Raw genomic sequence first — 23704 nt, 5'->3', positions numbered from 1 at the left:
AAAAGGCATAAAGAAAATCGAGATAAAGAAAGTTATATTACAAATTTTTATTTGATTTGTATTTCTTATAAATCATTTATGTAATGATAGAGAATTTGCATAATTGTTTTGTAACTTCTTTTTTTTTAAACTATACTTTGTAATATTCTATACAAAACACTATGCATGCTATTCTATGCATTTATGCATAAAAACCATAAAGGCCTTCCTATTGAGACATTTTTTATATAAGACAAGAAGTTGTATTAGAGTAAAAGATGTGATTGTAATTTCTTCAAAGGAGTTTTTGTAGTTTATTAAATATCTTAAATGTTTTTATAAACTAAGCTATTTTTAGTGAGTGATGTGTATCTACATTCATTCATTACGACTTTCTGCATGTGAAACTCAGTATTTGGTAGCAATGCTATCTCATGGATCTACTTTTAACATAATGTCAGTTTTTCCATTTAAGGTATATAATTGTGAAATCTAATTTTTAATTTGTAAAACTGGAGGTAACTCATAATACTTACGAATTTCTCTAATTTTTTTGTGCAATGGAGTGATAGAATGGTCAGCTCTATTATTCTTTTCCTTTGTTGTTGAAATAAACTTTTTAAAATATAAAAATCCAAATAAATATTTGTTTTAAAAACAGGTTCATAAAATTGATGTTTTATTATTTCATCACTCCTTTTACTCATAATTATTTTTAATTCAAACTATAGCATGCACTTCAAATATAAATTACAAGTCTGCTGTAGGAAGTCTATATAAATATGAACTTTTTGTGATGGTTGTGTAATTTTCTGCATATTTCACTCTTTTCCATTTTATGCACTATACATATTTATTCTTTTAATGGTAGTGAGTGTTAGATTTTTTTCAGGTATCTATTTGTTTTTGTAATTTATTTTTAATAAAAAAGAAGTACAAATAAATTATAAACTTTATTGAGGTTTAACAGAATTTCTGTGAGATCCTTTTAAAGCTCTTATATAAATTACAGCTGTAAAATTTATATTTTTCAGCTTAGAGGAGACTTTCATGAATTGATAAAAATACCATGTTCTATAGTCAAACTTTTAAAAAATTAAATATTTGTTCTTATGCCAAACTGGAACATTTTATTTTTTGATGCTCTTTTAATGTAATAGCATAATATAAATAACAGTGGGGGGTTGGTTTCAAATTATGGTACATGTACCATTGTATTATTTTTGATGGTATTATTTTAACATGGCAGATTATATGCATATTGGAAATGAATGTAGAATGACAACCCCTTTTAATATTTTTTTTAATCTGTGTTTTTCAATGCATATTGGCATTCCTTTAACTTGGCTTTTCCAAGAATTTAGCTTTGTGAATTGTAAGACTTTCATAGTTTGCTTTTTATCTTACCTTGCACACTCATGGCTATGTGCATGTACACAAATTTAGGACTTGAGATATTTTTTTATCTTATTATATTGTAACATTTTTTTTTGCCCTATGATTACCAAACACTTGATTTAAGATGCAATCTCAGGATATTTTTTTATATAAAAGTACATATTTTTTATTCATATTTATTGGGCAAAGAATTTAAAGAGATTGAGAACCCATGGCATAAATATTAATGAATTTCTACTCTAAACTGATAAATAATATTATTAAATTATTTCAGTTTTATAATAAAAGCTTCACAATATTATTAAATTATTATAAAAATGAATTGTCTTGTATTGAAATTTTATTTTGGTTTTAAAAGTAGCAAATGAATCTAAAACACTCTTCTTCCAAAAATACATGTTAGTATAAAAATTTTGTGGATGAACAATGATTGCTTTTAAATAGTTTTGAACTGAGAAATGGATGAATTTATAAAATTTCAGCATTCACACTGAAATAATGAATCTCTATGGTTTCTCAGAAATATACATTTCTAGTGTGGCCACTACCATATTAAAATTATAAACTAGGTAGTTCATTTCTTCTTGGAGAAGAGACTGCGGCGCTTTTGCTCGTCTTTTCTCTCTTCACTTCGTCTCAGTGGCAAAGTTTGTGAATAACCTGGACCAGCAGTCTCCTCTGAGGATGCCTGTTGAAGGTGTGATAACCAGCGAAGCATTTCCTCCTATAAAGTTAAAAGGAATCATTTTAAATTCTCTAATTCTTGCATAGTAGCTAATTTCTAAACTCTTAGAATTTTACTATATATGACTAAGAAAACTGGAGAATGTATTAAAATTTAGATACACAATCTTTTTTCTTTCTTTCTTTCTTTTTTTTTTGCAGTATATTTATTGTTTAAAACATACAATTCTATTCTATTAAACAAAAATCCTTTTTTGGAAGTACATCTGTTTTTAATGGTTCAGAAATTAGTTATTAAATTATGAATAGATTGGATACCCAATATATGGTATATAGAAGAGTATTATTATTATAATTGTTGAACTAGTGAATACACAAAGTATCAAGCAGAATTTTTCAAAATTGGCTTTATTTCTATAATTTACTTATAGTATTAGTAATTATTAGATGGAGGGAAAATAGAGTGGCAAGATAATGTAAACATTAATCCTGTACTTTTGCCACAAAACCACAAGGTATTGATTTCTTGTTTTACATTTGTACCGTCTTTGTTTTCTGCATGCAGATGCATTTCTCAAGCAATAAAGAAAATACTAAGCAAGCCTTAATAGTTAATTTGTGAACATTTTAGGTGAAAAATAATATTTTTTGAATTTTATATACAAAAAAAAAAATGGCAATTATGAATCACAGTTTATGTGCAACGAAGTTATATGCAATAAACCACAATTGTTTATCTGTGTTCAGCAAACAATATACTGTAAATTTAGAAAAACATTTAAATTATTTCATCTGTAAATAAGGTTGGTTATTAGTTAGTTATCCAAGCAATTATATCTTGTATATTTTTGAATCTTAAATAAAATGCTATTACCATGATGGATTATTACAATTTTTTTATTTGCTATCTTACCTCATCCTTGGCTTGGAAAAGATATTCACCTCCTTTTGCGAGTCTAAAAAATATAAATGAAATAGTTTAAATACTAAAATTGAATAAATATAAAATATAATTCGTTATCTTATTAAAATGCATGAGCATATTTTGCACTTTTTATATGAAAAAATATATTCAAAACAAAATTATATATAGCTTTTTCTGAAAATAGAAGCCATTAGGGTATAAATACCTACTTATCAATGTGTATTATAAAATTAATAATTATTTTGTTTGTGTGTGTGAAATGAGAATGAAATTCACTTGAACTCTAAATATGAGAATTATCATATTTAGTTTCGAATTAAACTTTTCTCACTACTCAACTTATTCTCAATTAATAACTTCATTTTTATCACTTACGTATTATTTTTTTTTTTAGTCTGTTTAACTACTTAATACACATTTGGGTAAAGCCTGCCAATTTAAATATTTGTTGAGATAGCTGGGGCATCATAATTTGCTACTCTTGAAAAATTAAATTGCCTCTTAATGTTATATAATAGAATGTCTTCCAGGGAAATCTGATGAGAAGTTGATTAATGTTTTTTTTATTCACGTGAAAAATTACCTTACAGTTTTATTGAACTATTCAAATTCATGTTCACTTGAAATGCCATTTAAAAAAAAAGTGGTCAAATTATTTTTAATTCATCTACTGTCTTTACTTTTCTAGTTTGGAGGTCAATATTTTTTACTCAGTTGGGTATAATAATTTAATATTGTGTTGAATTTCTAACTTTAATATTTTTTTTTATTATTTTGATGGAGGGATTATTTTAGGCATGTTTATGTAACAAGATTGTTCTTTTGAGATGAACAAATAACCATAATTTTTAATTATGGTTAAATGATGAGGATGTCATCTAATCCAGCTTCCTCTATTTTACACCAATAGGAAAACTTGGAGAAGAATAAAGAAAGGTAGTTTATTTTTGGAAAAATGCCTATATAGTGTTAATACATAAAAGCACAAACTGTCAAGACTATTTTCTAATAAGATATCATTCGTTATTTTTTAATGTACAGGGAATTAATACTAAGTATGATTGCTTAAATATTAAATCATTCTATAAAAATTAACTTTCATTTATTTTCTAAATATTACTTTAATTCTGTGGCAGTATATCAAATAATACATGTAAGCTAGGATATCTATACCTGCCTCTTAAAAAGGTTCAACAGTAATTAAAATGCTGTTTGTTGAAACAAAAAAGAATATGTTTGTTAAGAAGCAATATTTTAACATAGAAAAAAGGGAGTGCCTGAGTGCAAGTTAATCTCTCTTGCTTTAAAAATTTAGTACATTAATGTGAGGATTCATTATTTTCAAACATTTTATTTATAACTACATTTTCAAGTAATTTAGCAAGGTTCATCAATTTGCATAATAAGTAAATATCATTTGTCTAAATGATATGCCATTTAAAAACCAATGAAAAGTAAAAACAGAAACTATTGATATGTTGAAGTGATATTTTAATAAAGCATGTAAGTATAAAAAAATTCAACAAAATTATTTTTGTATTCACAAAATTATTTCATTCACTTCCCATCCCCGAGGCAATTTTTTTTAAATCCAAATAATTGGAGGTGTACTATAATCAGAATTACATTTTTTGAATATCAACACTTACCTTAATTTTAAGACATGTCTTCTCTTTGTATAATCTAATGCTATTGCTGCTTCGCTTCCTCTCAAGTCCATTGGAGGCTCTCCATGGTAAAAATTGTCTGGCTCCTTACAAAATACATCATTATTAATTACATAATGTTGCATCACAATAAATCAAGTAATAATTGTATTATATTTATTTAAGAGCTTCAAGTCATATAAATCTAAGCTGATATGAAATAAACCATTTAAATACCTCTTTTTCTATTTTTTATTGTTTTAAATTGTTTTGATTCGTATAAGATTTCTCAAATTGATTTTTTATAATGTACTAGCTGCCTTCAGCGACCAGTTTTTAACCTACCATATTAATGTTATTGATTTAGTCATGGCAACCAACTTTTATGAATTACATCTTATTTTATGTTGATGAAATCAGTACAGTTGCAGAGAATAATGACTCTCAAAGTTTTGCTCTGTGACTTTCTTTCCTTCAAAATGCAAGATAAGAAGTTTAGGTGACCATTGATAACATAATTATGGGTCTTAAATTTTCATATGAAATAAAAATTAGCTAAATCGAACCAGTGGGGAGGTTGGAAGGCGGATTCTTTCCTTATATCAATTATTTTAAATATACAAATAGGTTACATTCTATTAAAATATATTTTACGAAATAAATTTTCTTCTGAAATCATATTGCATCAAAAGTCCCCTCTCCCTTTTTATTTAAACTATATCAGTCTTCAGCTTGCTGTGGATCAAACTTTTGTTGAATATTAAAGATCCGTAATTTATTTTGGCAGTATCTCTTTTAAGCACCATTCTAACGATCTGTGCGCGTCTGGAGACAGGCACACTTTCCCCTTTCTTGTGTTTTTCCGAGGTTCTTTGATGTCTGTTCAATTTACCGATAATTTGCGGGAAATTTGGGACGATGTCCACAGGCGGGGCTGGTCCAACAATGGGTGAGTTGGCAGATTTATGAATATCTGTAAAGGCCACAGTCCGTCCTAACGCGGCTTTAGGAGAAAAGATGCGATATCCGTCTGGAAGTTTCTTTGCCCTGCCATAGAGAACCCCCGGGGGGCACCTCGAAATGAGGATGAGATACTTCCGGCATGGTGATTGGATCTCGCCACCCTGGAGGGTACACAAATAAGTGGGGGATCTGACTCCTCCCATCGATGACGGACGTACTTACTTCGGAGAAGGTTGTACCGTGGTCGGTGATGGCCCTTAGGACTCAACCACAGTTCCCGCCAGTGTTGCTGTTGCGGCAGTCCGGTCATTCAGTTTTATGGTTTATATCCGTGTGCCTTCGTGGCGGGTCGGAGAGTCAGATGGCTGACTTGCCCTGCCATAGAAACTGTAAAGTAACCAGACAGAGCTGACAGTGGGTGAATCGCATGGAGAAAGAGCAATAGGATTGAACTCAAGCGAGTCCTCTTCAAGCGTTTCGTACTGCTGTGATTGCTTAGCAGCAATTTTTTGCTTGTATACAGCTGTTTATTGCAAGTACTGTTCTTACACTCACACACACGCTTTAACTATATTTTGTTGCCTATGTGTTAATGTTGGTGCCGTTATGTTATTAGCATATTGGGCTTTTCACCGTACAACTCACAGATGGATTTTCGAAAATTTCCGTAAAAATATTTGTATAGATTTAACATGTGCATACACTTTTTAAAGCAAAGAAAATCTGTAAAAGTTTTTAAAAACAAAATGAAAGATTATTACCTGTTTGCAATGCTTTTGGTCTTTATATGTGTACAGCATACGGTCTTTTACTAGTATGTAAACTTTTTCCCAGGACCTGAAAATGATGTCGTAATTATATTGCATCCAGATCGATAAACATAAATATATTTACATTGAGGGGCGTACAGAGCACAACGTTATATCTCACTAACAAAGTTGGGAGAAAAGCAGACAAAAATTTTTGGGAATAAAACAAATTTACCCTCGTAACATCATCAGAATAATAGAAGTATAATAATAATAAGTAAGATAATAATCAAAATAATAGAAAATACTCTTCATAATATATATTTTAAGTCTAAAGAAAACTTCAAATAAAGTTTCTAAGACTGAAATATGTTCAAAATTACTTAAAGTGGGTTTTATTCCTTTGCTTACTGAACACTCCATATTAACAAATCAATACTGAAAAGAGAACTGCAAAATGTTTAAATTTTGAGGAAAACAAAACAAAACAAGGTAAAATTGAAGAACAAGGTACAGATTATTTTGCCACTCTCTACCAAACCATGCCAAATAGTAGAAAACTTGCCAAACATCAACTAAAGAATATAATAGGTTACCACAATCGACAATTTATCGCTTTTAAAAAATTGTAATTTGACGTTTCAGCCGTAATTTTTAGTTTTAAGCCTAAACCTATTTCTTCTCTTACATATTTAAAATTTTTAAAATGGTTTTAAAAAATGATTAGGGTAATGATTTTTGTAAAAGAACAAATGAAAAAAAACTTGGATAATTTAAATAGTTAGTATTATTGTCAACTGAACTTGATAGTTGTTTTATATAATTATGCATCATATACGTTTATTTGTTTGATATTTTGACTAGATTTTGATGTATGGTCTCTGAAGTTGAATTATTTGGGAGCGATCTTTCATTAAATACAATCACTGTATTTTTTATTGCAATTTTAATAGCCGTTTCTTATTATTTCTGGTATTTATCCAAGATGGCGAGTTTTTGGACGACTGGCACGATTTTGATGTTTTTGGTGAGAAATCCATTAATCTTAAGTTTTACTGACATTTTTCTTTTTCAAATGTAATGAAGCTGTTACTTTTCTATGAATCCACATTTAACTTAACTATAAATAAATGAGCTAAACATGTTAATGAGATAAACAAAGTTATAGGCTTGATTCAAGAATAATTTTTATTATAATTTTATTTATGAATGCTTAATTTATTCTATGCCAAATATAATTACTTCTATTTAGAATCATTTCCAATTTTGTCTAATTATTTTCAGCTGGTAAACATGCAATAAGAAATAAATTTGAATTGTTCCAGTAATATTTGTTTATTCTAAAACAGTTTTGTATATCTTAACGCCTGGTTTATACTTGGCCAGTTATAAGATCGCGAATAGACAGCGCATGCGTAGAAAGGCTGAAAAATGCTGCTCGGTCGATGGCAAGTAATTGTCCAGACGGGACAGCAACATGCCGCTATATCGTATTTTTTTCTTACCGCGCATGCGTTTGTAGAAATTGGCGAGAAAATATGATTACTTATCATAGATTAATTCCGACATTTTTTGTTCTTTCTAATGCGATGGTTTCATTATATTTTCCATTTATTTTTTATAATTTTCCAATTTTAGGTATGTTAACCTTTTTTTTATTATTATTATTTCACCATGTTTCTTAGTGTAAATATTTGTCATTTTAAAACGATATGCAGTGAAAAAGAAAATTTCAGGGACGCCAAATAGGCAATTTATAGAAAAGCATGGAATGCCTGAGTCTATCTTATGAAATTGTGGCAAACATAAATCAGTCCCTTTCTGCGCATGCGCTGCCTACTGGCCGAGTGTAAACCCGGCATAAACAAGAGACTAATTTTGTGTCATTGAGAGAAAACGTATTTGAACCTAACACTGTTCGAAAATCTTATATTTCTTTGATTGATTTTTTTTTATTTCCTGAATAATCATGCACAAATTCAATAGAATTGATTGTAACTCAACGTAATTTATTTTGTTTTATTTTTGATCTCCAAGATTTAAAATAAATTAATTAGCTATTCTAAGTATGAGCAAATTCGGTAAAATTCGGTTTTAACGGCAAGTAAAAAAGCGCTAAGAAAAAATTTCTCCAAATTATAAAAATATGCTCAAGTGTATTAATATTCATTATGAAAATGAACATGGAGATCACATGCTAAATAGTTGGACGATCGAAATCGCCGAAATGGCGAAATAAGAGACATTTGGTTGACGTTAAAACGGAATTGTACCGTAGATTCATTTTTTTTTTATTTTAATCTTTTTTTCGTAAAGCGAATTCAGTTATTTTAGTACATTCAAAATGAGTCAAAGTTTAATATATTTACTTTATTTCTATTTTCCTGTAACCCTACCTGTTGGTTGCTCTTTTGGTTGCAGATTCGAAGTTATGTTTCCTTATTAAAGGTCCTTCAAAAGGTTTTTGAGTGAGAGAGCTTGGCCTTAAAACTGGAATGAAAACTGATATTAGAGTGCATAAAATTATCGTTTCTTATAAATAAATAAATAAATAAATAAAGTGCATTTCTGGTATTTTAAATCAAAAACTCATTTTTCGAACAAATAAATAAATAAATGGTTATAAAAATTGTTGAATATTCAGCATTACTTCCTACATCTATACAGATTTACATATTAAAAATTATTCTGATAAAACATAGTTAAGGTATTCGACTAAGTTAAAAGCATGAATTTGGGTAAAAATTCGCATTTTTATTTATTTATTTTTCAGTTTCAAAAAATAGGTACGTTTCTGTCTCCAGTGATATCTTTATTTTGTTCTATCTATGTCAATTAGAAACCAAGTTATAGCAAACTATTGGCATATACGTGATGATTATTTATAAGCATTAAAAAACTTTAAATGCATTTTCTGAAGAAGGAGTTTTTTCATTATTCTACTGGTACGAGTATCATCATATCTCAAAAAATAATCAAGATATTTTAATGAAATATATAATTAGTACTCTTTATATTGTATAAAATGTAATGAACTATGGATTTGCTGTTGAATACTCTAGAAGTGGATTTATGATCGTTTAATGTAAATATTGTAGAAAAAAAGTCCAAAATTTCGTAGATAATTTCATACATTACGCACAAAATTTTTATTTTTGAATATAATTCTTTAATAATAGTTAGTTACACTCTAAGAGATGTTACACATGTAATGTTGCAAAGAAAAATGAAAAATTATAAAAATTTTTTTCTCTAGAACAATCCTAGTTTTTGTAAATAAATGCTGAAATTTACCTAAAAATATACTTCTTTTTCAAAAGCTACATATATTTAAATAATTTTATTTTTATTCATCATTTTATCCTTATATCAATAAAGAAACATCATATAAACATTAAAATATTTTTTTCTTTCAAAAATCTCTTGCTTTCTCTCTGAGTCGGACACCTTAATATCAGGTTTTAATAATGAAATTACGAAAAGGAACGTGTTGACTTATGGTATTTCTTTTCGTAACATAATCATTAGTATCGAAATATTCAATTAATTAGATAAATCTCGATTAGAAATCAAAATAAATTATCCGCATGTTAATGTATTGCACATCATTGAAAACAGCAAATTAACGACTGTTTTTGTTGGTTCATACTACAAAAACAGTATTTTGTTGCAACTTTGGTTAAAATTTATATTAATTAAAGGTAAATTTATTTGCTGCCTTCTAACATTTATTTTTTTATTTACTAAATATATTTCTTTTGTTTAAAAGTTTGGTTAAAATCTAACTGAATGTCTATTAAAGTGTGTCCGAAAATCAGCGAAAATTTTCTCAATTGGAGAGTTACAACCTATTTATTTCATTTAAAAGTTTATTTTTATGTTTACCGGTTCTTGTCAAACTGAATAAGAAATAAAAAAATAAAAATTACCAAACAAATTGTTTATTTTTAAAATGATACTTACTTTCTGCTTTCTTTTCTCTTTCTGAAGCTTGAGTATCAACTTCAGTGACATCTGACTTGGTCCTGGAATTAATCATATATTAAAATTAACTTAATTTAAAATTCATGGTGCATTAAATGAAATATTAATATGAATTCAGTTTCAAAGCATGCCAGAAAATAAGGAAAAAGGAAGGATAGAAATGTTTAAAAAAGATCTGCTTGAAAAAAAACATTAAAGAATTATTAATTTAATTTTTTTTAATTAAAAAGCAAGCAAGGGGGAAAAAATTCGAAAATTTCAAAGAAAGCTTTCTTTTAAATGCGTCTTAAATTTTCTTTTGGAAGATTTGATTCATAAGTTTTAATGTGTTTTATATTTAATATCTATATGATATAAAGATATTTGTATAAAAATATGCGTTTTAAATACAGGGTGTCTCACAAGGTATGCAGCGCCTAATATTTACAGTTTCTGATAGAGCACGTCAAGACGAGCATTTTGATGTATAACATGTGGGGTCCCCGAATATAGCGTCGTAGACTAATTACATGAAGAGCGTTCATTACGAATCCGACATTTGTATTCCAAATTTCGATGCACACAGCGATTGCATGATATGGAAGCTTGATTATGCAAATTTATGGCAACTGATGAGAGGAAAAGCATGTCTGCAAGTGAATATGCAAATTTAAGCCGTGGCATATAAGGCTAGAAAAGAAGTTTCATGAGAATGAGTCGCACGTTACTCGATAAGATATTACTTTATACTGTACGTAATCCTCGTGGTTCTGAAATGAGCAAATATTCAATTGAGCATCGTGTTTTCATGGTGCTGACTTATCATGAATTGCAATCACGAGCGACTGTGACAAAAAAATTCGACAATCACCTCAACATACACGGCACGACGATCAAAAGAACGTACGAAAGATTTAAGGAGACCACCGCTGTGTTGGACAATGTGCTAGCGGTGGGGGAAAAAAGATGCTAATGTTCAGAAGTGAAAGAAGTGTGCGAAGCAAGTCCATCAACTTCGGTATGACAAGTGGCACGACAAATCGACATATCCAAAGGCACGGTGCATCGGATAATGAAGAGGAATGCGGCTTCATAATACAAGCTTCACACCTTAATTATACTATGATGCTCTATATTCGGGGCACCCACATGTTATGCATCAAAATACTCGTCTTGCCTTTATATATATATATATATATATATATATATATATATATATATATATATATATATGGACAAAATTAAGAGATGGAAGACATTTTCCCAAATATCTCAAAAAATACTGAATATAAATAAATGAAATTTGGTATGGATATAGCTTATACCATGATAATAAAGTATGCAAAACAAAAATGAAAATGCCATTCACTGGAAAGACCTATTGTTAATAAATCCAATGTAGTCTGAACTTAAGGATAAAATATGACAACAAAAGTGAGGCTTGTACAGTGTGTGTTGCCTCTAGTATGGTGTATGGTCACTCCTGACAGACAGACAGCATGCACAACGAGTATGCATGCTGTTAATAAGGGAGTTAAGGAGGGGTTGTGGAAGACCCTCCCATTCTTCCACCAGAGCAATTTTTAACTCTAGAATGGTTCTGGGGGAAGGTTGGCGCATCGCAATAGCTCTCCCAAGAGCATCCCAAGCATGTTCAATAGGATTCAGGTCAGGGGATTTTGCTGGCCAATCCATTCGTTGAATGTCCTCGCTTTCCAGATACTCATCAACCATGAGAGCCCTATGTGGTCGCGCATTGTCGTCCATAAAAATGAACTCAGGGCCAACAGCGCCCCTAAAAAGACGCACATAGGGCTCTAGAGCCTCCTGCCTGTACCTCTGGGCATTCACGGAACCATTGTCAAACACATGGAGAGGTGTGCGGGTATCTTGCATGATCCCTGCCCAAACCATGAGTCCTCCACCAGCATAATGGTCCCTTTTGATAGTGTTGCTGGGATGGTATCGGGTTCCAGGTTCCCTCCATATCAATAACTGTCCAGAATCAGGTTGTAGACTGAATCTGGACACATCGGTGAAGAGAACATTAGCCCATTGAAGCTGTGTCCAATTCTGATGTTGTCTGCACCATTCTGCACGCGCTCTTTTGTGGGAATGAGTGAGTGGGATGCAAATAGCGGGCTTCCTGGCATACAGCCCTCTTTCATGGAGTCTTCTGGAAACTGTCTTACTCGAAATTGATGTTCCTGTAGCAGCCGCGAGGTCCCTAGACAATTGAGTGGCTGTAGCCGTCCTCTGGCGCTTAGCTGAAACGAACAAATACCGATCGTCATTGGCCGTTGTAGCCCTCGGGCGACCTTGTCCTGGTCGTCTGCATACTGTCCCACTAGTTTTAAATTGACTCCCCAAATTGGAAATGACGCTTGGTGTTATATCCAATTCCCTAGCAACCTGAGCTTGGGACTGGCCTGCCTCAAGTATACCCACAATTCACCACCTCATACCGTCGTCTAAACGATGATGTTCACTCATTTCACCTAAAAACCAGCAAGAAACAACACGATTATTCAAAAAATGCATTAAAATCTTTAACTGTGTTGAAGAGTGGAATGAGATGAACAGCTCGATGCGGACTTTTATACCTCCTGCTGGCTTAGCAACGCCCACAAGAATACGTAAACTTATCTCAGGGCCAATAGCGCTACAGTGACTATATATGGCAATCAACTGTCCAGGTTTTGTGCGGTATTTTTAGAGAAATGTGCGAAAATGCTTTCCATCTCTTAATTTTATCCACCAGTGTATATATATATATATATATCCTATTTTCTCACTCCTTCAAAAATATGAAAGAGTAACGGAAATAAATAGAACAAAAATTTAAACTGGATAATGTTTCTTTATCCTGAGAAAAGATCTATAAAGAAATAAAATTAATATTTTTGAAATTTTATATGTTTTAATTTAAAGCATTTCGTAAACTATTAAATAATAATTTAGAATTCAGAAAATTGTCTGCTCGTTTCGCTCTAAAAAAATTGCTTTTAGTTGATGTCCTTTCTTTAATGCTTCTTAATTTCTTTTATATTGAAACTATGACGGGAAAAAAAAAGACAACTGTTAAGAAAATCCTCCCCTCGCCCCAATTTCTCACTTAACTTCAGACATAATTTCCAAATAGATACCTCGCAGTTGTTTCTATTTTATCATTTTTGAATGTAATTAATCTTTTTTATTAGTATTTAATTGAGTGCATATTACAGAATTTTGATAGCAACTATTTCATTTCAAAATAATTTTTCATAGCATCTAGTGTATGGATGCAAATTATTCAGCACAGTTTTTCAGAAAACTATCAGCAGATATTATTACCTTGCACAACAAAGTAACCCTCCCACGATGTCGCCCAATATTTTGAATGCCGATCAATATCGTGAATATATTGTAAGAATGTTGTTGGGCATTTTATGCTAATAAGGGCATGTGGAGTGTAAAAAGTGCCCAAAGTTCCACTTATCTCATTACATCACTGCGAGGTTATTTCGAAAGTTAGTATACTTAGGCTTCAGGAGATCTAGGCTAAAATACGTTGGAAGTAACCAAGTATCTTTCCAAACCTTTGATTTTGATTTTAAATTTAGTTATTTAAATATTCAATTTTTGAATTGGCACACGAGGAGTATTTCCGGACAGAATTCATGATTTTAAGCCTTGTCAAATCGAACATCATTAGAGGTTTCCCTTTCCATATTTCCTCAAAAGCGAAAGTGTTTCAACCTCAAAAGAAATTTAAGTGCATCTCGCCCAAAATAGGGTGAGCCTTGTTTTCGAACGGCTTTCGGAATTGAAACACTTCGATCCATAAGTTGAGACTTTATCCCAAAGGCTGCACAATTCCTGCTCATACTGAGAGCACAAAGCTCAGAGAAAGAAATTTACAAACGTTCTGAGCATCTAATATCTTCCGAAATTAAATTATGAAACAACTTGCACTCATTTTTAGATTCATATTGTCTCGTACAATTACTATAAGATTCGTAGCATTATTTCATCAAGATTTTAAGCCATTGCTTTGAGATAGTCACTTCACTTGACTTCCGTGTCCAAAGCTATTTAATCGGAATCGTATGATTTTGTCCATACGATAACCGCAGCTAATATGCAAATCTATAGAAAGCAGAGTACATATACTTATCTCTGATGTTCTGCCTGTAGACGTTGCTTTTATTGTAGATGTAAAAGGGCTTTGGGTTGCTCCTATTAGTACAATATATCCAACCGCATTGTTATGACATCTACACTATATTGACCGGCATTCAGAACATAGGCAATAGAAAATATCGTGGAGACATCATACAATATGTTGTACTAATAGAGAATGTTCAATTATAAATGGGTTCTGAAAATGCGTTCGTCCAAATAAATGCTATTTTTTAACGTATTTTTTCGTCATTCCTGATGCAATTGGATTTTTTTATCCTTAGTTAAAATTCAACGCTAGGCTTTGAACATTTTTGCCTATCATCAAGAACAGCTATTTCATAACCAGAACCATAAATTATGGTATTAACTGCTGTGGTGAAAAGCTTATAAGCCAGTTAACAGCTACGCTACACGAGCAATTGCTCTTGTATTGTGGTCATGTTACTGGGCTGCGAACCACAAGGTGCAGGTTCTATCTTCGCTCATACCAATCCGCTACATTGGTGACCTCGGACGATGAACCTTCAACCTTCGTTACAGCTGTTGTGGCGCCATCTACCCACAGCAACACAAAGTCGTCAGATTCACTTGACGCAGCAACAGTAACCACACACACACACGCTCCACACACACACACACGCTCCACACACACACACACGCTTGTGTTGGGTGTCAAATGGGTACAGGCGCATTAGAATCAACAGCTAATACACCACTCAACAGCCATATCGTTCGTCTCACCTCCGACTCACTGGAGGGAGAGTCTGTGGTGAAAAGCTTATAAGCCAGTTAACAGCTACGCTACACGAGCAATTGCTTTTGTCTTGTGGTCATGTTACTAGGCTGCGAACCACAAAGTCCCAGGTTCTATCATCGCTCATACCAATCCGCTACACTGCCCTTCTCTAATAAAAGGACTAAGTCCCTTTTGATCCAAATAGGAGAAAAAAAAACTCTGACAATGGTTGTTGGCCCTGTTCTTAGCTTTTTACACAATTTTTGTTAGACGTTAAAGGATTCTGAGCAGCTTATGAGGAAGTGGTCAATTACTAAACATAACTCGCGTTAATAGGTTAGATAAGTTAACTTTATGAAGGAAAATATCGAATGTGTCGAATAATGTTGTACCGGAATGTTTTTATATTACACAAACGCAGATCACTCATCATGCAGACAGCGACACAGCGAGTATCAATAGCATCAGAGACATAATTTTATTTTTTCTCTTTCTTACCCTATTTTGATCATTTTAAGTTTCATAACACCATTTAAATTTTTACAATGTTAGTGGCTTAGCGAGATTGCATTCGCTTATATTGATAAAGTGTCTGATTATTAACAAAAATCAAATCTTTCAAAGGACAAGTGGACATTAAATAAAATCAATCAATCAAAATAAATGGAGTTTTGTAAGTTTGATGTTTCACTTACGTTGATGTTTCTCCTTCAGCTGCTAATCTTTCTGCTGCAAGTCGATCTTGTTCCTGCCTTTCTGTCTCTTGCTTTTTTGTAAAATCTCTTTCATACTAACACACAGAAAAATGAAACAAAGATTACCTTTTTTTTATAGTGTTTTCTTTAAAATACAAGCAAACTTCTATCATCAAACTTAAAGATTCGTATGAAAAAAAATGATACATAAAATTTCAGTATACAGAAAAATATTGGAATTTTTTCATTTTCTTACTGAAAATAATTGGTTGGAATCTTGTTCAGGGTACTTCTTCATCTCGCCAAAGATTTCAAATCGCCAATCGAGATGACTGACCAGATTAACAATATGTAAAATGGTTAATGGAGGTCATTTTAATTTTTGACGTTGACGACTTGGCATTGTTGACAACCTTAGCGAGGCGAAAGGTACCTTAAACTAGATTTTAACCAAACAATTATGCATATTTAATTTTTGAATATAAATAAAATTTCAGAGAATTAAACTATCAAAGAAATTTATTTTAAAAACGATTTTAAAAGTACAACGATTAAACAATTAATTAATTTAAACTTTTTGAAATTTCACATTCTTTCCCTCTTTTATATTTTAATTTTTTTTTAAATCCGCTTATTGCATCTTTTATTAAATCGAACTTCTTTTTAACATTTAAGGATTTCCTTTTAGAGGATAACCTCACAATAAGATTTCGAAAACTAAATAGTATTTAAAATAAAAATTTCGTTTAAAATTAAAAAAAGAACGTATAGAATAAAAGCTAAGAATAGCATATGACACACCAGCAAGTGTTGCTTCTTTCCTCATGAATGATTTCCTACCTTTCGAGAATTTCAATCTATATTTAATTTATTGCCCATCTTATGAACGAAATCAGTAGTCTGTTTTTGACTACAATAGGTAAACATAAATTTTATGCGAAAATTTTTATTCGATATATGGAAATTTTAGGACATATTACAGTATTTGTATTATTGTTTTTCAATAGAAAAACAGTTTTGTTGAGTAAGATTCATTAAATAGAGATTTCTGATATATGGGGAGAATGGTGGATTTCTGACTAAGCAGAAATAGCAGCTGCCTAAGGACGCTGATTCTGAGATAGATCGCAAGTAGTTTTTTTTAAACCTAATTTTCTTATTTGCCGAATGAATAAGTTAATAAAAATACAAATTTTACGAATGATAAAATATTAGGAATATTTCTTATATATTTCATTATATTCACTTAGTTATTAACAGATTTATTAGCACCGAAAACATCTCTCAGTACTATGGTGTACAAACCTGAATGCTGCAAATCTTTGAGTTCAATCTCAGCACAAATTCATTTGCCAAAAGTTAATTTTTTAAAAAAAATGAAATCTACGATCGCAAATTTCAAGTTATCATGTGAGAACATTATTATTCTTTAAGTCATTATTTGTCTTAATTCATTTAAGTCATTAACCAGTTTAAACAGGTTTGAAAAAATCACGAGACTTCTCTATCCTCTCTCTCTCTCTCTCTCTCTCTCTCTCTCTCTCTCTCTCTCTCTCTCTCTCTCTCTCTCTCTCTCTCTCTCTCTCTCTCTCTCTCTATATATATATATATATATATATATATATATATATATATATATATATATATATATATATATATATATATATATATATATATATATATATATATATATATATATATATATATTGTTACGAATCCTTGATGCGGCTTCCCAGCATAGTGGGTTCCATAGGAGATCCCAGAGCTTGGCGACAAACTTGGCGACCATTTGGCAACTTGGCGATGAATTTGTCGACTTCGGCGCCAAAAAAGATTATACCCGAAACATCGAGAATTTTCCCGATCCGTCCAGTAGGAACCGAGTTACGCCTCGAACGTTCCTGATTGGTTGAGAGGCTTCTAGCCCCACCTTCTAAGACCTATAAAAGGAGCTGCAGCTGCCGAGGAGTTGAGTTGCGAACCAGTGGAGTCGAAGAGTAGTCGGAACCGACTTTAAAGAACTGGCCTTCCAGAGATACGCGGAGAAGCGACGGAGTCAAGCTAGTGCTGAACTAAGCTGTGCGTTACTGTCTGCAGTAGAGTCTTGCTGTGTGTGTACGTCTCGGCTGAAGATAATCGTCTTCTGTGCTGTATATAGTTGTCGTCTTTGTGCTGTCCTATGTGTCTTCGTGTAAATAAACGTCGTTGTTTTATTTTCCACTGCCGCCTGGTGATTGAGCGTTCTTCACACCATATAACCCCCACTATCCAAACGAACCCCGGAAAGTTCCGTAACAATATATATAATGATATTTTTTTAAACTTTCATTTTCAATTTTTCTAACTGACAAACAAAGTTTTGGAGCTCGACCGATTTTGAAATGTGGAAAAAAAAAACACACACACACACACACAAAAAAACCCCCATCGTTTTTCTAAATATCGACTCATGCGTAATCTGATAGTCTCGTGATTCTTTCAAACCAGTTTAAACTAGTTAATGACTTAAATTAATTAAGACAATTCGTAAAAATTCAGAGAATGAATAATTTGGAAATTAAGTTGTAACTTTAGTTGGCGATAAATCGTCAAACGTTGCAAGTTTCTTCCCTATTTTCTAATAACTCTAAAAGAGGAAAATTGATGCCTCAAAAGCGATAAATCGCCAATTTGTTGCCTACGCATTTTGAGGCTTCAAAAACCTCAAACCAAAACAACATCGTGTTTTCACATGATAAAAATTTATTCTAAATCATTATCAGGTTGATTAATTGAAAATGTATTGAATTCATGGAATTGAAATGTGTTGAACTATATCGTATTTATTAAAAGAAGGACCCCATTTTATGCACTTTTTAGGGCTGCAAAGTGCTTAAATACGCTACTATATAGAGGTTTCACTGTACTTCAAGCATGGCAATCAAAGAATATAAATATAGATATATTGCAAGAAATATGGTATAGTAACACTAATTACTAATACAAATTACATGCCATTAAATGAAACTAAGAAGGGAAGGGGAAAACCTTTTTCAATTTCAAAATAATTAACTGCAGGTTATTTTTTATAATTAGGTAAAATTTCAAGTAAGTTAGTAATGATTTTGATGTTGTTTTGCATGCAAATATATTGTGATGCATTTTTTTTTTATGAAATCATACTTATGATGGTTTATGATGTCTTACAATTAAAATTATTTAATAGTAAGCATCTAGTTAATTTCTTTTACTGAATTTAAATACTGGTATTACTTAGTGAGATGTTGAATTCGAGCTTTAAAAAGTACGAGTTAATATAATTTTACTAAGTATGACTAACAGGATCACTGTATTGTATAAAATACTGGACTTCGTAATTTTTTCAAGTCCATTTATTGACCCAAATAACATTCAAATTATAATTTTTTTCATCGTTTAGAACATTTTTCTATTTGGATGTAATAGCTACCTCTAATGGTTCAGAAATTAATCATTGAATCACAATTAGAATATTTTTTTAACATATATCCTCAGTTGTGCTATATTTTAAAATAAAATTTATAAAGAAAATTATTTTTCGAATATGTTGCAATAGGAATTTAAGTTTTTGCGCAGACATTCATTTTCTTTACAAGTAGAGCTCTCTCTTCTAATCTTTTAAAAATCAAATTTTCAACGACAATCAGGATCTTCACAAATAAATACTGAAAAACAAATCATGCAAAAAGAAAAGTTATTTTTTTAATGGGTGTGTAAAGTTTTAATTATTTATCTTTGAGATAAAATTGGAGAAAAAAAATCTTTTAATATTATTAAAATTCATTGTTTCAAACATGATCTATCACTGCAAACAGAAGTAAAATATAAAAATAAAAACATGATTATTTTTAATTATGTTATTGCAAATACAATTCCTTTAATGGAAAATTTTTCTTTCGGAAAAATAGAATTTCAAAAAGGGAAGCACAGGAAAATTTAAATAAATTAAATCTTTACGTGCCTTATTGCTAAAATTATATTGATCAAAATAACTGTTGATTTAATTTGTGAGCGTAAACTCTTAATTTTAGACACTGAAAACTAATGGAAATAAAATTAATTTTCATGGCTTTTATTTTCATTTATAAACATTATTACGAATTTACAAAATCGTATTTTAATCGTCAAAAAGATTCGAACTCGAGATTTTGGCGAATCTCCTCTTTCAGACTTTCCAGAGTTCGAAAAACACATCTTTAGAAAATTTCTATCTTTCTGTGACAAAGATAACTCAAAACTTCTCTAAGCTAGACAGATGAAATTTGGTAAATGGATTTTACACCAAATTTGTAGATTTCTGTCAAATTTTGAGCAAAATCTGTTCAGAGGAATTTTGTCTATCTGGTTGTTCAAATATAAATTAAGGTGTACGTACGCATTAGAAGATTTTTTTTTAAATTTTAACTTTAAAAATCCTTTTTTTTTCACAGTGGGTCATTAATATATGTTTAAACTCATTTCAGTGAGAAAAAAACATATTACACTAATTATTAATTAATTAAATAATATTTAATGAGCTAATTAGCATATTTTTCGAAACATGATACCTTAAATTTTAATTTGTACAGACACACAATTCTAGTTGGATATTATGCCTAATATTAGTCTTCATGTTGTGTGGCTCATTCAAGTTATTAAAATATATAGTTTTTTCTTACCAATTTTTTCATCAACATGAAATAGAAAAAGCGAGATTTTTTCTGCAATTTTAATTTTTAAATAGCTATTAAAAATTTATTTCGATAAATATAACTTTGATTGAGGTACAAAACATCCACTGTTTCATATAGATTATTTTGATATATAAATAATTGTATTTGGTATAAACAATTTGCATTTTCTTGTTCAGTTATGATTGTTTGAATGAAGCAACATAGTGGAAAAATATCATTCTTCATAAAACGAGTTAAAAAAAACCAACCGAAACTAGAGTCTTTAATGAAAGTACCTCAAGAAAAATAATTATAACTTGAGAAATATTACGAATATCGACAACATCGTTTGAAAGATAAAGGATCAGAGAACATTTTGAAGCAATAAAAAAATATTCGATATTTTGAACGATTTTCGAAGTTTCAAGTGTGTACGTACACCTTAACATGCTAACTACAAAATGAGAAGAACTAGAGGGATAAAATTGGGTAAGCATATTTAACATCTATGGTGTAAACATCCATTAAATTTTGAGCCAAATCGAATGAGGGTTGATTGTTTGTCTGTCTGTACTTTCAGAAATTTGGTAACACTACAAAAATGCAATGGCCTAAATATATCAAATTTGGTATACGATTTTGCGACTACAAGCGTCGTTTTGTGTTAAATTTTTTGTTTCAATCAGTTGAGGGAAAATGTTTCTAAACCGCAAATTCGATTTTCAGATACTGTTAACCGCATGCCAGGGATTAATCTCCAAAAAACTTGCCAAGGATGACACGATAGATTCAGTAAAAATAATAAATGCACGCCAAAGGTTAATATTTAGTAACTATTGTACGCCAATGCCATTAAGTCATTCTCTGGTATAACATCTTTTTTTCGAGAGTATGGAGAATGTTTTGGCGAAACAACTCCCACTAGCCTTAGTATGCTCAAGTAATCTAACCTACTGGTAGACTATCCAGAATTAATCTGGGGATTAGCTTCTAGTCTTTTGAAATTCTCCGACAGTTTTAGGGTGTAAAATGTGCAAACCAAAGACATGCTATTAAACAAAAGCAGCCATGAAAGCAAAAGTACCGCATCGTCATAAAACCCAGAATGGCGTTTCATATGTTCATCCAGTTCGTATAGTGCTTTCTGATCAGCAGCAGCCTTTGCACGACGATCTTGCTCTTTTAATTCAAGCTTTAAAAAGTTTAAATACATAATAAATATTAAATAAAAACATGGATACACACTTAACTTAATTCACATAGAAAATAACTGAAAATTCTCAATAATATTTGAGCCACATTTAAAAATTTTCATGTTCAGTCAAACTGTGTGCTTGATGCTGTTTTACAAAACAAAAGTTTTAAGCTCCTAACGATTAATTAACAAGAAAATTTTAAATCTAAGTAGCAAACGTTTTTGCTCGTTCAGAATATAACGCTTAAATTCGTTTTGGAATATTCAAGAACAGTAAAGAATAAAGTTTCCACCTATTTATTTTCCTTCCAGAAAATAAAATTATTTGGTATTCAAATACATAAGAAAAAAGTCGAACTGCGATGCATGCATGCTGTCTTTAGTGTCAAGACTGAATCAAATGCTGTAGGACTTCTAGGTAATGCACATTTCGTGCTCCTACCTAACTTCAACATTCAAAACAGGATATTTTTTATTTACTTTAATTCAATCTGTATGTCAGCAGTTTTTAAATGACAAAAATTATGACAAAAAGAAATAATAAAACAATTAATTGCGAATAATTTTCAAGAAGATTGTTTCAAGAATATTTTCAGCAAAATGGTAAAAACTTTAAATAGAAAAAAAAACTTTTAAATATTCTAAATCAAAGTTTACTCGAACATGACATTCAAATCAATTTGAATTAAATTGGCACATTAATAAATGCCAGTATGAAGTCTGAATGCAATTAATATGAAGTCTGAATGCACTGCCTCTGTAAATAAAATGAAAATACAAGATTTGATTATTCTGAATATATTGTAAATCAATATGCATCTGCTTATTTGATAATCCGGCTCGGCATATTAGGTATTAGAAAATATATTTTCATTAACAAATTACAACTAGCTAACAAACAATATTTACAAAGAAGATTACATAAGAGCATGTCTCCCTTGAAATATTTAAACAACATACTATCCACATATGGAAGAATACGGTATTCATATAAACCTAAGCTTATATAAATTTACTTAAATAACCCTCCTTCATTCAACAAGAATTCACAGTTTGTAAATACTTAGATAAGTGCTTTAATAAAGATAACTTACAGTTGTTAAGATCTTAAGAGCTGCAAATCTTTCTTCTTGGGCAGCAAAAGACTTTTCAAACGCCTCGTGTTTCTTAATCAATTGTTCGACTTCATCTATTGAATGCTGGTTGGAAAAAGAGAAGAAGGAAAATTGCAATTATTACATTTAAAATAAAAAATAACTTTTATACTTTTTTTGAAATAATAAAAATGAGATAACTAGCTAATATATTAATATCTTACTCCTAGTTCTTGGCTTAAAAGATACGGTTCCTGGGCAATCAGCCATGCTTCTGCTACTGCCGCATCTCTGGCGAATTGATAAACTTCGAGGACTACAAAAAGAGAAACGTTTCTGATTAATAATGTTAAATTCCAAACAGTATAGTACTTATGTTCATTCTTCACGATTTCAAACACATATTTTATCATATAGGATTTGTATTTCAGTTTAATTAGATTAATGTTTCATTTTGAAGTCACATTTTTTGGAGTGGAAATTGTTCTTTTCATTAGTGGTCTGGTGACAAGGATAACAAATGAGATGGTACCCATTCTCCAAATTTCCACACACCGATGCAAGAACGTTTGACTGGTAATATTTGATTTAACATATACCAGGATGCACTTAAACACATAGTAAGATCTGGTCTGCTTTCTTTCTATTCTGAAGCACAGACATTATCACCAGTGATTGATGGCCTTTTGATGCATTAGATATATTATACTAGAGAGTTCAAAATTTTCAAGATTTATTTATTACTGAAGAATTAAATTATACAGAAGATGTTCTATGGTGGATTGTGATGAGCGAGAATAGAACCTGGGACCTTGTGGTTCGCAGCCCAGTAACATGACCATG

General features: G+C 30.8%; 1 protein-coding gene across 3 annotated transcripts in view; it reads right to left on the bottom strand.

Annotated features, from left to right (window-relative positions):
* Nucleotides 1–919: 919 nt before the first annotated feature.
* The window catches only part of LOC129975751 (spectrin beta chain-like), a 123519-nt gene continuing 100734 nt past the window's right edge, over nucleotides 920–23704 (bottom strand). For 2 of the 3 annotated variants that reach the window (XM_056088943.1, XM_056088944.1), the window contains 10 exons: nucleotides 23086–23177; nucleotides 22862–22966; nucleotides 21657–21764; nucleotides 15903–15997; nucleotides 10308–10369; nucleotides 8741–8834; nucleotides 6357–6432; nucleotides 4636–4739; nucleotides 2975–3017; nucleotides 920–2101 (listed from right to left, as the gene is read on the bottom strand). In XM_056088943.1, coding sequence (XP_055944918.1) covers nucleotides 1952–2101; nucleotides 2975–3017; nucleotides 4636–4739; nucleotides 6357–6432; nucleotides 8741–8834; nucleotides 10308–10369; nucleotides 15903–15997; nucleotides 21657–21764; nucleotides 22862–22966; nucleotides 23086–23177 — 929 coding nt within the window. In that variant the 3' untranslated portion in view covers nucleotides 920–1951. The remainder of the gene's footprint in view (nucleotides 2102–2974; nucleotides 3018–4635; nucleotides 4740–6356; nucleotides 6433–8740; nucleotides 8835–10307; nucleotides 10370–15902; nucleotides 15998–21656; nucleotides 21765–22861; nucleotides 22967–23085; nucleotides 23178–23704) is intronic. The other variant, XM_056088945.1, reaches the window with a different exon arrangement.

This window comes from Argiope bruennichi, chromosome 7, assembly GCF_947563725.1.
Source record: "Argiope bruennichi chromosome 7, qqArgBrue1.1, whole genome shotgun sequence".
Lineage (NCBI taxonomy): Eukaryota > Metazoa > Arthropoda > Arachnida > Araneae > Araneidae > Argiope > Argiope bruennichi.
This window is presented reverse-complemented; position numbering and strand designations above follow the sequence as displayed.